This window comes from Hippocampus guttulatus, chromosome 17 (genome assembly GCF_054856545.1).
Source record: "Hippocampus guttulatus isolate MCC_2025c chromosome 17, RoL_Hgut_1.0, whole genome shotgun sequence".
NCBI lineage: Eukaryota > Metazoa > Chordata > Actinopteri > Syngnathiformes > Syngnathidae > Hippocampus > Hippocampus guttulatus.
The window spans coordinates 1,871,899-1,887,391 of record NC_141277.1 but is presented as its reverse complement, the minus strand read 5'-3'; the positions used below and the strand labels follow the sequence as shown (position 1 = coordinate 1,887,391).

The window sequence follows — 15,493 nt, the reverse complement described above, 5'->3', positions numbered from 1 at the left end:
ATGCGACACAAATTTGCAATAGTCAAGTCTGAACAAAGACTGATTGGAAAGTGGATCCCAAAAATGCAGACTCAGATCAGTGGCGATACAAAAAATATTTATTTGGAGAAAGGAGAGAGGCCAACAAACTACAAACACAAATCACTGGGGACAAACAGCCAGGAAAACCAATCAAGAACAAAAAACGCTTGCTACCGGCAAGGAAAATTTGACAAACAAAAATCCACAAAACAAAATGACAAAAGTGCAAACACACAAACATAACACTAGTAAAATAACTTGAACAAAAGGACATTTACAACACAAAAAGCAAGCGAAACAAAAGCAACTATGAGCAAGAGGACTAGAAAACGGCACTTGTACATAAACGACAATCAAGGTCAAGAATCTGACAAAGAGAGGCCGAAGTCAGTCCTTAAATACGCTGCAGCTTGATTGCTTGACAAGACACTGGTGCACTGCTCAAGGGTCACGCCCAACACTCCAGCCGGTGCTGAAACCAAAACAAAAACAAGGCAGAGCAGAACGTGGCAGTTATTATTATTTTTAATTATTGTTTTAACTGGAGTGTACACCAATGAGGAAATTAATAATGAATTGTTTTACAGACGTGAACTTCGACTGAAAATAAAATACATCTCATTTTCAAAGACTTTATTGTGTCAGTTCAATTTTTAATTATGTGATGGTGGAGGCAGTACCGTATCTGGTTTCAACTCAAAACGCAAATGACGCTTCAGAGCGTATCAATAAACATCGGCAGTCACCGGTAGTGGTTGTAGCGTTTAGTTTTCATTGTTGCGCAGCTAGCTACTTGTTACTAGGACACGATTTAGCTTACTTCCCTTTTGCTCCATCAGTTTAAGACGTTTTTCGCTTTTGATTCTAAACCTCTGTTCTACATGGCCCTGCGAAATGGAATTAATCTTGACAAATTAACAGAGGAATTCACCGTCCTCGAAAATGTAAGTTCATATTTAACTTTGATCCCGGGAAGTTAAGCTCGGTGCTATTGTATGCACTACACCGCATTTAAAGTTAGGCAACATGTATTTTTGCAGTATATTTAGTGTATATTCTGTGCTAAAGAAAGGCATGTTCATGTTGGCGGTAGTATTTTGACCCAATCTTTTTTTTTCTCTCTCTCTCTAAAAACACAGACAATTACAGCGTTAAATGGTAAAAACATCCTGCTGGAAACGATGCTCGAAGATGCCAACAGACAAGTGAAATTTTATGAGAGCAAGGAGAAAAGAGTCACTGAAGGTGAGTTCCTGTTTCATTTTAATCCATTTGAAATGATTGTGGCACGGTTGTGTTTATACAGTACTGTATTACACGAGAGGTATCCTAAAGATAGTCTTGACCTCGAATTGTACAGCATCACACTGTAACCGAGGGTTGTGATAATCAACATCCTCATCCGTCAAAATGTCTGCTTTTATTCAATAAATTGCTGGGTAATCGGATCACATTCTTTCAGAAAGAGATGCCCTACTTGCCACAGTGAACAAGCTGCAGGAGGCTTTTCGGGAGCAGTGCAACCTCAGAGGTAACACTAGTGCTCGTGTTGAATTAGGACAGTATTGTTACATATTTGTTAACTAGTCCAAGATGATGTCACTTCATTTCTGTAGGCTGTATCCCCGATGTCGTTTCTTTTATTGCTGCTTACTGTTCGTTTCCTCTCTATGACACAACATAACTCAGGTTACAGTATGGCCCATATAAGAATAATGATGCAGATCTTTATTTTCTCATGACTAGTGGAGAATGAGACGCTGAAGAGCAATATGACAACCTTGCAGCAACAGAGTATCAGAACAGCAGAGGTAACGTTTGAATTGAGTGAAAACTGGGCTTGAGTATAGTCATTGATATTGATGGCTTTGTGATGTTTTTTTTGAACAGATAAAAATATGTGTGGCTGTGCGATGTATCTTGTTTTTCACTCATCAGGATAAGGAGGCTGAGCTCCAACGACTGCACGGTGAAATGAAAGCACACAAAGAAAGCCACAAGAGGGCGCTAGACACTGCCATTCAAGATTGCAAGAGGCAGGTGGAGGATGCCCACAAAGAAGCTTTGGGTCAAAGTAAAAGCAGTAATCATTACTCTCACATGATTGAATTGGTTTCTTTTTAAATATAAACTTTCTTTTTTTCCATTTCTTAAATTCACATTGTGAACAGCACCAAACTGTATTTTTTGTTGTTGTCCATATACATTTTCAGTGTGGCAAGTTCAATAGAAAAAAAATCTTTGGGCGGCATGTGTCTGACTGCAGTGCAAGCCAAAGAGGCTGAAGTTTTGAAGTTACTGGCCCAAAAAGATCTGGATCTGGAGGAGATGAACAGGAAGCTGAAGGACCAGGAGAGAAAACAGCAAAGCGAGCTTCTGAAGCTGCAAATTGAGGTCCATTACATTTTGGTTCTCCGTCAGTGCTGCGGTTTGTTTTTAGTTTTAAGATGGACTTTAGGACCAGCATCCAAAGTGGTAAATACAGATCCAAAGCAGCAGGCACTAATGTATCATCTATGTAGAACATTGTCCGATTCGTCAAGTCTTTCAAAAGTCGGAAGAAAAGCTGAAGGAGCGGTTACCCGGACTACCTCACGGATTTCGCCTACCGTCGATTGCATTTATATGATTTGGTGCAATGGCAGCGATGCTCTTCTACTCATTATAAGGCAGTGTACTGTGTCGTCAAAATGTTGCTTTAAAATTGAGCAATGGAGAACGTCTGTCATGCCTTGGTTTTGAATGATGTTGCTTCATACGTGCTAAGCGTATTTTATTTTGTAGTTTGGTGAAAAGTTGGGGAGAATGCAGAATACTGCTCAGATGAGCCAGCAGCAGCAACAGCAACACGACTCCGTTATATCCGCACAAAATTTCTTCAAGAGGGTGAGCGCGTATTTTTGTGATTCTGCTGAGAGAGCGACGTTCAGGTTCTCACGCAGTGATTGGTTGGCCCTTTAGTCAACTCTTGCCTGTTTGTGTTGACTGCGCTTGTTTGTCCGTCAGAAGCTGCAGTTCATTCAGGAAGAAAAGAACAAGGAGATTGGGGCTCTACGTCAGAGAGTCAAAGAGCTGGAGGACAGCCAACGTGTTGCCAGCCTCTGCAGCCGTTCGAAGAAAAGAAGAACCTAAATTGTTTTCAGCGCTAATAGGAGGCTGCTGCCCTGTCACTTCCGAAGGTTCAAGCAACATTTGGCAACTGCGAGTGTCCTGGGTGTTAACATTTCCGGATTCGTTGAATTCCGGTATTTGACTTTCTCACGGGGTCATCCAACAGGATCATCGTCTCCAATGCGCCGTGTCCTGTCATACCTTGATTTGCTGTTTGACTGCCAAGCTGGCAGGTGACCAGTGCACCGAGATTGCAGTTAAACACAGGCTGTATTCCTGCCTAAGGCTTTAATCCAATCAGACATCTCAATCGGTGGAGGGCAGGCAGGAGGAGCACTAAGTCGAAAAACACGAGACCGATTGCCGTTCAAAAAACGATTCTGTTTATCTTTTCTACGGTCAACTCACGTCCACTCGTTGAATGATTCATTTGTTGGAGTTAGCGCAACTCGAAACAGGCCCCCGGGCCTTGAGTTTGACACACGTGGTCTACAGGGTGAACAAGATTGAAAATGAACGTATGGATTCATAGTTCAACTTATCGTGATATTTTTATGATGATATTCGATCCTTCCATCTGCTATAGTGCTTGTCCTCATTGAGGTTGCAGGTGAGCAAGAAAGAAGCAGGTCGCCAGTCCTTTTCTAATTCACCTTTCCAGGAATTCAGACGCTTGAGAGTCGAGGTGTGCCCGCTTTACTGCTCGCCGTGTCGCAACACCTGAATGGAGAAGCTCCTCCTGGTGAAGCTTTGACACAACGCTTTGTAATCTCATTATCTGCGCTACTCAGACGAGCGTTTGAGAGGGAGCCCAGCACAAATCTCACCAGGAACATTGTGTAAGAAGGTTGCGTAACGTTTCATCTCCCAAAAGCGAGTAGATCACTTGTCGCCACATGCGACACAGCCACGCGCTAACAGGAAGCATCCACAATTCACCGCTATCACATTTGCCGTGAAGGCGGTCGCGCCTCATTTTTTGTTGTTGTTGTGAGCTGATATCAGCCTTTTTCGAGGGTTGGGACAAACTTAAAGAGGATTCAAGTTCATGACCCCAGCATAAAAAATCTTCCCTCAATGAGGCAAAAAGATAATGGATGGGTGGAGCTGATGGGTGTGGCCTGAGAAGCCTTCCTCCTCATCAGAGTTTTGTCGTCCATCGGAGCGTTGTGATGGGTAACGATTCCAAGGTCCGCAGTTCGTGATACCCCCCCCCCCCCCCAAAATGGACATCGCAGCTGCGTTTTGATGCCAACCAGCAGTTTGGAAACTCGGTAAGAAAATGCATCTCTTAAATATGCCCGATGAAGGCTTTGCATCAATCTGTGTGTGATTGTTTGGTCATACTTAAGTGTACAGCGGAGGTTTCCAAACTACAGCCTGGGGCACATTTGCGGTCTGCCGTCCATTTTTTAAGTACGTACAAAAAATGGCTTTGATAATAACAAATGGGTTACATAGAGAGAAAGAGACGTATAGACATGCAGTATTTGTGCGCAAGTCTGGTGCACAAATATTTCCCTGTCTAACCGTGCACATGGGTAGAGTTTTCTTTCTTTTGCTATTTTTATAGTCTGGCCGCAGGTAGAAATGGCCATTTGCGCCATTGTGGGAGTGAACGCGGCCGACTTGATTCCGGGCCAGTCGAAACGACTCGTCTCATACGCTTTAAAATCAGTGCAAATAAGGTGCGAGGTCTACATTGCGAAAGCAGCAACAGACTCGCCTAAGTTCATGAAGGAGGTTGGCGCGCGCAAAGTACATTTAGTCATATACTTGGTCGCAAAACTTACCCTGTACGCTCCTTTTTACTTTTTGCAGTGAGTCACTCTTGATTTAGAAGTTGTTGGCTGTACTCTCTACAATTGACTATGATGGTTTGCAGATGAAAGCATCACCAAAGATGCCTGCAGGACAGATCCAGGTAGCGAGCCCCAAACTCCACCACAGCCTTTACAGCCTGACCGACAGCTCAGACCCTGAACCAGAGTGTGAGGAAGCAGATGGCCCGCTGTGCCTTACCCCGCTGCAGAAACTCACGATGGACATGCACAAGGACGACCGAACCATCAAGGAACTGGTCATCGGCCGCAGGGTCGGCTTCTACAAAGTCAGAGGAGAGATTGGCCACGGGACCTTCTCCAGAGTCAAACTGGCTTTTCATGCGCTGACAAAAGGTACCCATCAACAGTGATCTCAATGTTGTGAGTTTGTGCTGCCATACGGTACTGGGAGTGCTTTGACGCCGTCTTCTCAATGATGACACCACGTCAGGAGCAACTGCAGCTTTGATATCTTGTTTAAGGACGCTTCAATGTGGTGTGTTTGAAGTCTCATCCCTTGTCCTTCCAGATAAAGTGGCCCTTAAAATCCTGGACAAGACGAGATTTGACAATCAGGCCCAGCGACTTCTCTCCAGGGAAGTCGGCAGCATGAACTCCTTACAGCACCCCAACGTGATCCGTCTCTATGAAGTGGTGGAGATGCCGAGCCGCCTCTACCTGGTGCTGGAGTACGCCGGTGGTGGAGACCTCCACAACAAGATTTGCAATGAGGGCAAACTTGCCGACAACACCAGCAAGATCACATTCTCCCAGATCCTCTCTGCCATTAAATATATGGTGAGTCGGTGCAGTGAGCATGACTCACCGTTGTTCGAGATATTTGACTTTCAGGTCAAATGTAAGCACGAACATGAAATACACGGCGACCCAACCTCGTTACGGAGGTTAGCTTCCCGCGGTTTGTCCTAACGAAATTCTCACTCCTCAAAAATAAAAGCGGCTGTCATGATTTTCCTTGCAGCACAACAATAACATCGTCCACCGAGACCTGAAGGCCGAAAATGTTCTGTTCACCGCCAGCGGCTGCGTGAAGGTGGCAGACTTTGGATTCAGCACGCAGGTTTCCAAGCGCAGCGATACGCTGGACACCTTCTGCGGCTCGCCCCCGTATGCCGCCCCGGAGCTCTTCAGGGACGAGTGCTACCTGGGCCCTCCCGTGGACGTGTGGGCAATGGGGGTGCTCCTTTTCTTCATGGTGACCGGCACCATGCCGTTCCGTGCCGAAACCATGGGCAAGCTGAGGCGATGCGTCATCCAGGGCACCTACAGTATCCCCCCCTGGGTTCCCGGCCCCTGTCAGAGGCTCATCAGAGGCATCTTAAAGGCAGATCCCCTCGAGCGTTGTGCCGTTGACCAGATGCTGGGTTGCGACTGGCTATTGCCTGTGGAATTCCCCTGGTCCTTGGCATCTCCGGAACCAGCCAGCCCACTGCAAGGCCTGTCGGATTCGGAAAGTAGTGACCTCGTGAAGGAGGAGGAGACGGAGGAGGTCAGGCGCTCCCTGGAGAAGCTGGGGTTTACCTCGGCACACCTGCTGAACAATCACTTGAATGACTGCCGCAGCCCCCTTACGGGGGTCTATCGAATCCTGCTGCACCGGGCGCAAAGGAGGAGGGGCTGCGACAGTCTGCCGGTGGTTCGAGGGATGGTGAGGGACCCCAAGCGGGAGGGACTTAGAGCATACCGGGGCCTCAGGCACACCTCCAAACTCTGCGTGCTTTCATAATATAAAGGTCTCCGTTCAGCGGATCTTTGTACCGATACCGGTTTTGCATTTGTGTTGATTTCAATCGATTTTCTACAGACCCGTCCAAAGGTATTGCAACGGCGCGGTCAATTCCCCCGGTTTTGTTGTACACTTGGGTTTCACATCAAATATGAATTTGAGACAAAAGTTCAGAATTCGAGGTTTTGTTCCCTGGGATTCACATCTCGATGTGTGAAACGACTCTTATTCAAAAATGTCCCCATCGGGTTTTTTTGGAGGGGGATAATTTGTTGCAATACAAGAGATGTGCATTTTGTAATTCTTAATTCTCTGTTTCCTTGATTCCACAACCTCTCTGGTGTTGCTGTATTTTTACTTGTTTTTAAGTCAATATATCTAAAAAATACAAGGTCCGCCCCAGTGTGTTTTTCATCGCGTGGTTATCAGCCCCTATCCCACTCAGCGGCGAACAATTCCCAGTGTTTTTGAGGGCAGTGACTGTTGCGTTCACGTCAGAGTTTGCCAGGGTTCGTTCAAGGGCGCCAACAAGAACAAAAAAAACAATAAAACTGTTGACGAAGGATTCGCGGTCATTCGCGACTTTCAACGAACTCTGCCGCGAAGGCAACATTTTTCTACCTTCGCCAACAGCCGCAATTGTTGTCAGTGGGGTTGTCACGTTGCAAGGTGGTGGACCCCAAAAAGCAGGCAGGAGAGGGGTACACAAGTTGTATTAAAACATAGAGAAAACTCAATTCAAAACAAACACAGTCCAAAGTATCAAACAAAAATCACGACTGAAGCTAAAACATAACAGTAACCGAAACATGACTGAAAGAAACCTGATAGCGGCAAACAAACACGCAAACGTGACCGTAGCAAACAGCAACAATGACCCGCCAATGAGTGGTCGGGCGGGAGTCCTTTTATACAACTAATTGCCTAACGACCAACAGGTGCGCAGCTGCCGAGGGAGCCCTACAGTGCCACCTGTTGGTCCCAAACCAAATCATGACAGGGGAAGGTGCATTGAGATTTTATGAAGCCTTGTCAAACAGCATACGACATGATTTCAAACATGGATTGAATTTGATTTGATTGACGCTGGCATATAATCATTTGGGTCCATATATGAGTGCTAAAATAATAACATTGTTCCGGTGAATTTCTTCAAAGGAAATCTTTTACAATTGTGGCTTGATTGGTCTTCATTAATTAGTTTAGCTTGGAAACAACGCATAGGAGCTGAAAAATACATCTCTTTATTGATATCTCCATCCATCCGTTTTCAACACCGCTTATCCTGAACAGGGCATATACCTGACGCAAACGGGGTCTTCGTATGGACTGTTGACGTTGAAGTTTCAGCAAGTTCCTGCGAGTCAACAATTGTCCCAAACGCAGCTGGCAGGACACCAGATGCTGCGCGGTCGGGACCCCTCTCTTTTTCACGACCGGCCAAAACCAGATCGATCCAAACCCAACGGCCCCCGTCCCCCGCCCCCAACAGAGCTGCTCCTCCCCTCTCAGCCATGCCCTGGCCGACCCCCCTCCCGTAGGAACAGCAGATGGCGTAGCGTGGCTGTGGAGACATCTGCAGGGCAGACAATAGGGGCTCTGTCTGGGTTGCTGGATCTGACAGGCCCGGAGCTGCTCTATTGTGTCTTTACACATGCATATTAGATGAGTGGTGAGGGAGGGGTGCGGGGGGGGGGGGGGTCGTGTCTTGTGCTGAAGGGGGACAACAGTGAGCAGATGATAGACCAGAGCCCCCCCTTTCAGGCAAGTTTCTAACTTTATCGGAAAAAAAGCCCTTCACTCCTCCTCTCTAAGACCTTACCCTGTCCTCTAAGGGAAAGGAAAACACACAAGCCCACATTGTAATTTAAGGTGATTTTTTATTAAGATTTACCACACTAATTTTCCAACATTATCGGAAGTTTTTTTTTTTCTTTTGCATTTTCTTTTCAAGTGACATACGCTTAAGTACATTTCTTTAATATTTAGCGTTCATTGAAATCAGCCGTATCCTAAAGTGAAACCTTTAGGGAACAGGCATGGGTTCTTTTTTTGTTTTGTTTTTTCCATTATGCATCTTTTTTTTTTTGTCATCGTTAAACTTCTAAAGTGAAACCTTTAGAGAATTAAGACCATTCTGGAAAGTGGGAAACATTTTGGCCGACTGCAAGTGTTGCGCTGTTGCTCAGCCAAGAGGCCGTGGTTAAAAAGTCCCTTTTTAACAAGTCCTCTTCCTTCAGCACCGCTTCTTCTCCTGCTGCGCGTGCTTGGACGAGCGACGCGAAAGCGCGGCACGCACGCACGCGCCGCTTCTCCTTCCTCTCCAAACCTCATCCGCACAAAGAATGAGGGTCGATGCGTCGCTCTCGAGGCATACCGGACCTCATTCGCACAAAGAATGAGAGTCATCTCGGCATGGACGAGACAAGAGGCGACGGTCGCGCGGGGGCCCCTCGGGCCGGCGCCGCGCCGCCCGGATTGCGAATCCTCCTCAGGAGTATCCGGTGCATCGGGATGAGCGTTTCCCATCGATGGGAAGCTTGGCAGAGAGGAGCCCGATCCCGCGTCAGCGTCCGGGGAGGCTGACCTCGGGGACCCAGTCGTTCAGACGCCGGCTCTCCTCGCAGAACAGGTGCAGCTTCTCCAGAGAGGGGTCCTCCCAAGCCCCGTCCGCTGGGTTCTGCTCGGGCAAGAACAGGAGACGGAATTCAGACGCCTGCTCCCCTTTCACGCAAAAGTTTCGCAGTGGACTGATGAGCTGTACCGACCGTGATGAGGACGCAGTGAGCATCTTCCAGCTGCTGCGGCTTGTCGGCGACAATCTCGGCCAGACGCTGCGAGTCGCTCACTCGGACGATGCTGATGTCGTTGTCGAAGCAGAAGGACTGGATGAGGGTGAAGTGGATCTGCAAAGCGACGTCGCACTCGAAACCCTCATCCACGGCCAGCACGCAGAAGGACACGCTGTCCGGGTCGCTGTCAAAGCAAACGGGGCAAACGGTGAACCGCCGTCTCCAAATGTCCTCGGAAGTTTTTGCAAAGTTGCCGGTCGATAAAATACTTACAGATTCATCACTTTTGCGCACTCGTACACTCCCACGGTGAGGGCGTCGTTGTCCATGGCGGTAACCAGCACCTCTTCCAGGGCTTTGCCGCTGCAACGTGCACGCTCGGCTTCGGTGGATTTCTGGCTCAGAACTTCCTCAAGGGTCATGACGATGACGCGTTTCCTCACAAGCTGGAATATCTAAAAAAGGTTGCGTGGAGTAGATCCGCAGAAAGAGCAGTGTCCTCGGAGGAGAGGCTCGCCCCTTTTATACAGAGCCGCTCGCGCGAGGCTTTGAATGAGCTGCTCCCTGATTGGCCGCAGCCGCGTGTATTGGTATGATAATGCCTTTGTCGCACTTCTGACTCGTGGCAGATTGATGGTGGTCATCGAGCCACGCACGCTCCCCCTCGGGGATGCGGCAGCCTGGCCTGAATCTAAAAATAGCCCAATTTACGCAAGCACGCACGCAAAAAAAAAAAGAGAAAAAAAAAAGTGTGCTGCTTCTTTTGTGCAACTTACAAAAGAAGCAGCACGTGACTCCGGTTCAGTGAATTCCATGTGAACGATTTCTTGCAGACACGCATCGTTCACGTCTAAAAATAGGATGCAAAAACGAAGCTTTTGAGGAATCCTCCTCAGAAGAAGATATACAAACATAAAGCTCCGTTTGCTTCATTTTTTTTAAGGGCAGCGTCGAGAAAGTGTGCAAATCCCCCCCACACCCCCACCCCAGCCAGCAGCCCATGCACATGAGGGCAGGTGGACGCTGCCATCTGTGGACTCGGGGCTGGGCCCTATTGTGTGTGCAGAAAAGCCTTCTATTATCACAGTGGCCATACAAATGCAAATGAGCAGCGCGTGCCAGAACGTTGTGCGTGCTGCTGCAAGGGGTCACCCAGACCACGTGATCATCAGCTGCGCCCCCCCCAAAAAAACAACAACAAAAACTTTGCCTGTTTGTTATTTCATGATTATTTCATCCCCCCCATAGGGAACACCTTCAAGTTGCAAACTTTGAAGGAAAATTGCTCACTTCTCGGCAAAATGTTTTATTTATTTTTTAATATTTTTGTGTGGAGTTCATGTCATTCCAATTTGGATTTCTGTATTGCCGCATACTCATTTCAAGCCCATTGCTCGCATTTAAAAAATATATGCGCGTGCGTCATGATCCAAAATGTCATCAGGCGTGCTGCCATTGCTTAAGGGGCGTGATGCTCGCTCCATTGTGCAATTCAAGTCAAAACGGCAGATGGAGAAGTGTCGAGATGGCCCCCTACACCCCCCCCCCCTTCCTAAACCCAGGTCAAACCCTACCCGGGGCGCCGCACGCACCTTTTGTCCACAAGTTGTGAGTTGTGATTGAATTTGAATGCCAAAGAGGCCGCAGTCAGTTTGCTGCATGTCCAGACTTTTACAATGCAAAGTGCCGAACCTGTCATGGGCGCACAAACGCGGTGATAAAATCGCCCGCATGTGTGTATACTGTCAACATATTCGTAAAAGAAGGTTGAGCGTGTGTTTTCTGCGACAACAGGCGCTTATCGGGACATTATTGCAGCAACAAAAAGTGTTTACTTGCAAACTTGCACTTTTTCACTTTCTGTGCGGCTTGTGCGCTCGTCGTTGCAGGCTTCCATGCGGACAGACGCTCAGTCAAACATGCGTGGGGGGGGGGGGGGGGGGATTTGAGGATTTGATGGCCACGCAGCCACGGGTCAGGCGCGTGCAAATCGATAGGATCCTTTGTGGATGCGGCACATCTGCTTTTTCCGGAGGCTTCGACCGGCAGTCGCGCGACAGGTGTTGGTTTGGGGATGAGCCCCCGATCTCTGGTGACTCACTGCAACTCCGGGATCCCCGCGCTCACTGGATAATAATTATAATTATCTACAGTTGAGAACAAAAGTAAAAAAAAAAAAAAAAAAAAAGACGCTCGGAAGCGTTTAACTATCCCGATCATCTGCATTATTGCACACTTTGATGATGCAGACTCAAACAAAGGAGCCGAACGTCTGTTGAGTATGCACTTTTCTCAACTTAGTAGTCGAACGAATGTAAAAGTACCTCGTGTGCGGCCCGAGCGCGTAGCAGGTGCTGGCCGACTTCCTTTGTCCACCCTCCCCTTCACCTTCCCCATGGGGGACAGATGGCGCCGCTCGGTCGTCATGGAGATGGATGCAGACGGGGAGATAAGACTGGGAGGTATATCTCCAGATGCCACGCGCCTCGACTGCAGGTCGCTCTTTGCGTATGCAAACGAGCGGCGCGTGCCGCCGCATTTCACTTATGCAAAGTACAAGCGAACATGGCCTTCGAAAAGTCAAAGTCCGAGAAGTCACACTCGACATGGTTCGCTTGACGACGTGGATTGCTTTTCTGGAACGACTTGCCAATAAACAGACCATTCGTGTGTTCGATTTTTTTCCCCTTTTCTTTAGCTCTTTGAATGCTGCAACGCTGCATGAACAGTATGAATTGCATATTGCTTTTACAAATGTGTAAAGACAGAGCAAAAGTTATTCCCAATTACGACTTCAGAGACGCATGCAACCAATTGCACTTGCAACGTGACTCGCTTCTGCATGGTGCGTTCATCATGAAGAGGGCATGCCAATTTAACTTTACACTTGTATTTTCTTTATGACAGCTAATCTTGTTAAAATACTTCTTTAAAAAAATCCCTGCGGTCAATTAAGGCATGATGACCCTAAAATGGATTATTAGTGTAGTCCAAGTTTTCCTATCAGATTAATCAAACATTTCTACATCAAGGCATCTAAAAATGTCATTCGGAATGGACTGTTTAAACATCCGCAACCTCCACATGTTCAATTTTTTTTTTTTAAGTCAGAGCTTTGACAGAAGGGTTTCTCTCTTGTGCGGTTTCATTATTCCAAAATAATCTAAAGGTCAAAAAGTCTCTCCATCTGATCCTTTCAATCAAAGGATGCTGGAAGAGTTCTAAAGGCACACGTCCCAGAGGCAGGCGGAGGCCAGCGGGTCTGTTGTTGCCATTGTGCACCAAAGAGCCAATCAGACACTCGGCGTGTGCCGGGACCGTATAAAAGGCTGCGGCGTGTTCAGAAGCAAAAACCGCTCATCGTCGACTCAACTGTCTTGGAAACAACCTCACCAAAATGCCGCCTCCTGGAAAATCTCTGAAGGAAGCTCTGCTCTGTGCTCGGAGCGAGGCTCGACTCACCGTTGGAGTCTATGAAAGTGCCAAAATAATGACTGAGTGAGTTGGAGTCGCTTTCAGTGAACGTCTCAGATTGTGTTTCTTTGAATCAGTTGAAACAGCCAACCGTCTGTGTTTTGGTTCGACAGCGACCCGGACAGCGTGTCCTTCTGCGTGCTGGCCGTGGATGAGGGTTTCGAGTGCGACGTCGCTTTGCAGATCCACTTCACCCTCATCCAGTCCTTCTGCTTCGACAACGACATCAGCATCGTCCGAGTGAGCGACTCGCAGCGTCTGGCCGAGATTGTGGCCGACAAGCCGCAGCAGCTGGAAGATGCTCACTGCGTCCTCATCACGGTCGGTACAGCTCATCAGTCCACTGCGAAACTTTTGCGTGAAAGGGGAGCAGGCGTCTGAATTCCGTCTCCTGTTCTTGCCCGAGCAGAACCCAGCGGACGGGGCTTGGGAGGACCCCTCTCTGGAGAAGCTGCACCTGTTCTGCGAGGAGAGCCGGCGTCTGAACGACTGGGTCCCCGAGGTCAGCCTCCCCGGACGCTGACGCGGGATCGGGCTCCTCTCTGCCAAGCTTCCCATCGATGGGAAACGCTCATCCCGATGCACCGGATACTCCTGAGGAGGATTCGCAATCCGGGCGCGAGGGGCCCCCGCGCGACCGTCGCCTCTTGTCCCGTCCATGCCGAGATGACTCTCATTCTTTGTGCGAATGAGGTCCGGTATGCCTCGAGAGCGACGCATCGACCCTCATTCTTTGTGCGGATGAGGTTTGGAGAGGAAGGAGAAGCGGCGCGTGCGTGCGTGCCGCGCTTTCGCGTCGCTCGTCCAAGCACGCGCAGCAGGAGAAGAAGCGGTGCTGAAGGAAGAGGACTTGTTAAAAAGGGACTTTTTAACCACGGCCTCTTGGCTGAGCAACAGCGCAACACTTGCAGTCGGCCAAAATGTTTCCCACTTTCCAGAATGGTCTTAATTCTCTAAAGGTTTCACTTTAGAAATTTAACGATGACAAAAAAAAAAGATGCATATTGGAAAAAACAAAACAAAAAAAGAACCCATGCCTGTTCCCTAAAGGTTTCACTTTAGGATACGGCTGATTTCAATGAACGCTAAATATTAAAGAAATGTACTTAAGCGTATGTCACTTGAAAAGAAAATGCAAAAGAAAAAAAAACTTCAGATATTCTTGGAAAATGAGTGTGGTAAATCTTAATAAAAACGTTGGACTTGGCACGCGCACTTTATTTTCTCTGTTGCAATTCAGACATTTGTCCTTTGCCACTTTGAATTCCCACTCCAAAGGCAAACTGGCCTCGGAGCATCGTGTCACCATTGGCGAGTCAACAGCTGCTGTCGTCTCCACGCCCCACCGTCGCACACAAAGCAGGACCAGCTGAAACGCAATCAGCACTTTCAATCTCCTCGGCAACCCACCCGGCACTCACTCCATCTGCTTTTCGCTTTCATGAGCAGAAGAAGGAGAGGCTGGATGAAGAGAAGTGACGACCAAGGCTCAGGCAATTCATCCATATACTGTACGCGGATGCCGTTTGAGGAACATGAACGCACCTCCGATCTCATACCGTGGTTATTCGTGTCAATGTTTCCCCATCCTACCCACTTTCAACACATTTCAACTCAGCGCCCGCTTTCATGCCGTCCATCCGCGCGGCTCTCCACGTCACAGGCGCGTTTGGCTTCAAGTCGTGCTCTTGGCCAACATTCACCGCAGCTTCACCGTCAGCAACCTCATCCGCCCTCTTCCTCAACCGGGTCCGTCGACGAGGTCTGCTGCTGCAGCCGCATGCTGCTTCTCAAGTGTCCCTTCAACGTAAAAGTCGCCCTCCCCCCCCAAAAAATCTTTTCAACGTGCGAGAGTTGCAGCAGATGGTTCTGATGGACTGCATTCAGTGCGTGCGTGTGTGCGCGTGTGTGTGTGTGCGTGCGCGCGCGTGCTTTCGGGCATGTCTAATAAATCGAATTGAATGGTTTAATTAATTATTCAAGTCAACGATTCAATGTACAAATTGCCATCACTGCCGGTAAGCCAGCGCGCACATGCTGCCACGCTGAGCTTGGATTCAAATATGATTTCCTTGTCGTAAAAACTCTATGTTTGGACTAGTGATATCGTTAAGTGCGTTTTTTTTTTTTTGTGTGTGTGAATGAGAGATTTGTAGATTTGTAGGGTGATGATGTCATCAGTAGGCGAGAGGCCGTCTGGTAACGATGCGAATATTATGATGCATCATGACCATGAAAGCACATAAGCATGCACTGACGCACGCATGCACCCAAGCGCGCACACACACACACACACACACTTAAGCCCACACACAGCTGTTGCTGTTCCCCTGAGTGCTGCAAGGCTGGGGCCCTCAAGGGTTTCCTCCAGACACAGCAGCAGTGATATTACACGGACACTAATAACAGCAATTAAGGACTCGCATTTGGAATTCAAACGTGTTAGAATACATGTTGGATTGTCCAGAGTATTCGAAACAACATCTTGCATAGTACAGTGCAGTCAGACATCACCATAACTTACT

General features: G+C 48.0%; 4 protein-coding genes and 1 long non-coding RNA gene across 6 annotated transcripts; 3 read left to right on the top strand and 2 right to left on the bottom strand.

Moving 5' to 3' along the window:
- The first annotated feature begins 747 nt into the window (after nucleotides 1–747).
- Nucleotides 748–3,315, top strand: ccdc152 (coiled-coil domain containing 152). The gene is made up of 8 exons (XM_086134226.1): nucleotides 748–965; nucleotides 1,161–1,266; nucleotides 1,484–1,552; nucleotides 1,768–1,832; nucleotides 1,960–2,095; nucleotides 2,288–2,415; nucleotides 2,806–2,907; nucleotides 3,028–3,315. Exons 1-8 carry the CDS (start codon nucleotides 903–905, stop codon nucleotides 3,151–3,153), a joined length of 795 nt encoding a protein of 264 aa, XP_085990352.1. The 5' UTR covers nucleotides 748–902; the 3' UTR covers nucleotides 3,154–3,315.
- Nucleotides 3,316–3,449: 134 nt separating this feature from the next.
- Nucleotides 3,450–7,050, top strand: nim1kb (NIM1 serine/threonine protein kinase). Its single transcript, XM_086134225.1, has 4 exons — nucleotides 3,450–4,406; nucleotides 5,018–5,309; nucleotides 5,485–5,753; nucleotides 5,938–7,050. The coding sequence occupies exons 2-4, from the start codon at nucleotides 5,018–5,020 to the stop codon at nucleotides 6,700–6,702; spliced, it is 1,326 nt and encodes a 441-aa protein (XP_085990351.1). The 5' UTR covers nucleotides 3,450–4,406; the 3' UTR covers nucleotides 6,703–7,050.
- A 1,512-nt stretch (nucleotides 7,051–8,562) lies between these two features.
- LOC147191438 (growth arrest and DNA damage-inducible protein GADD45 gamma-like) lies at nucleotides 8,563–9,976 on the bottom strand. Its single transcript, XM_086134227.1, has 3 exons — nucleotides 9,768–9,976; nucleotides 9,471–9,678; nucleotides 8,563–9,382 (listed from the first exon to the last, which is right to left on the bottom strand). The coding sequence occupies exons 1-3, from the start codon at nucleotides 9,914–9,916 to the stop codon at nucleotides 9,269–9,271; spliced, it is 471 nt and encodes a 156-aa protein (XP_085990353.1). The 5' UTR covers nucleotides 9,917–9,976; the 3' UTR covers nucleotides 8,563–9,268.
- Nucleotides 9,666–14,110, top strand: LOC147191437 (growth arrest and DNA damage-inducible protein GADD45 gamma-like). Of its 2 annotated transcripts, XM_086134228.1 has the most exons (4): nucleotides 9,666–9,702; nucleotides 12,701–12,992; nucleotides 13,082–13,289; nucleotides 13,378–14,110. In XM_086134228.1, the coding sequence occupies exons 2-4, from the start codon at nucleotides 12,892–12,894 to the stop codon at nucleotides 13,489–13,491; spliced, it is 423 nt and encodes a 140-aa protein (XP_085990354.1). In that variant the 5' UTR covers nucleotides 9,666–9,702; nucleotides 12,701–12,891; the 3' UTR covers nucleotides 13,492–14,110. The 2 variants fall into 2 exon arrangements, with proteins under 2 accessions (XP_085990354.1, XP_085990355.1); XM_086134229.1 differs by lacking the exon at nucleotides 9,666–9,702 and having other exon boundaries at nucleotides 12,098–12,992.
- A 55-nt stretch (nucleotides 14,111–14,165) lies between these two features.
- LOC147191436 (uncharacterized) lies at nucleotides 14,166–14,693 on the bottom strand. The gene is made up of 2 exons (XR_015103420.1): nucleotides 14,514–14,693; nucleotides 14,166–14,429 (listed from the first exon to the last, which is right to left on the bottom strand). It is a non-coding gene; the product is annotated as an uncharacterized LOC147191436 (long non-coding RNA).
- Between the last annotated feature and the right edge of the window lie 800 nt (nucleotides 14,694–15,493).

Coding starts and splice junctions, on each gene's coding strand:
- LOC147191438 (XM_086134227.1), bottom strand. CDS start 9,916: ATGACCCTTGAGGAAGTTCTGAGCCAGAAATCCACCGAAGCCGAGCGT. Junction 9,679..9,767: donor TGCGCAAAAGTGATGAATCT/GTAAGTATTTTA, acceptor TTGCTTTGACAG/CGACCCGGACAGCGTGTCCT. Junction 9,383..9,470: donor CTCACTGCGTCCTCATCACG/GTCGGTACAGCT, acceptor TTGCCCGAGCAG/AACCCAGCGGACGGGGCTTG.
- ccdc152 (XM_086134226.1), top strand. CDS start 903: ATGGCCCTGCGAAATGGAATTAATCTTGACAAATTAACAGAGGAATTC. Junction 1,267..1,483: donor GGAGAAAAGAGTCACTGAAG/GTGAGTTCCTGT, acceptor ACATTCTTTCAG/AAAGAGATGCCCTACTTGCC. Junction 2,416..2,805: donor TTCTGAAGCTGCAAATTGAG/GTCCATTACATT, acceptor TTTATTTTGTAG/TTTGGTGAAAAGTTGGGGAG.
- LOC147191437 (XM_086134228.1), top strand. CDS start 12,892: ATGCCGCCTCCTGGAAAATCTCTGAAGGAAGCTCTGCTCTGTGCTCGG. Junction 12,993..13,081: donor AGTGCCAAAATAATGACTGA/GTGAGTTGGAGT, acceptor TTGGTTCGACAG/CGACCCGGACAGCGTGTCCT. Junction 13,290..13,377: donor CTCACTGCGTCCTCATCACG/GTCGGTACAGCT, acceptor TTGCCCGAGCAG/AACCCAGCGGACGGGGCTTG.
- nim1kb (XM_086134225.1), top strand. CDS start 5,018: ATGAAAGCATCACCAAAGATGCCTGCAGGACAGATCCAGGTAGCGAGC. Junction 5,310..5,484: donor TTTTCATGCGCTGACAAAAG/GTACCCATCAAC, acceptor TTGTCCTTCCAG/ATAAAGTGGCCCTTAAAATC. Junction 5,754..5,937: donor TCTCTGCCATTAAATATATG/GTGAGTCGGTGC, acceptor TTTTCCTTGCAG/CACAACAATAACATCGTCCA.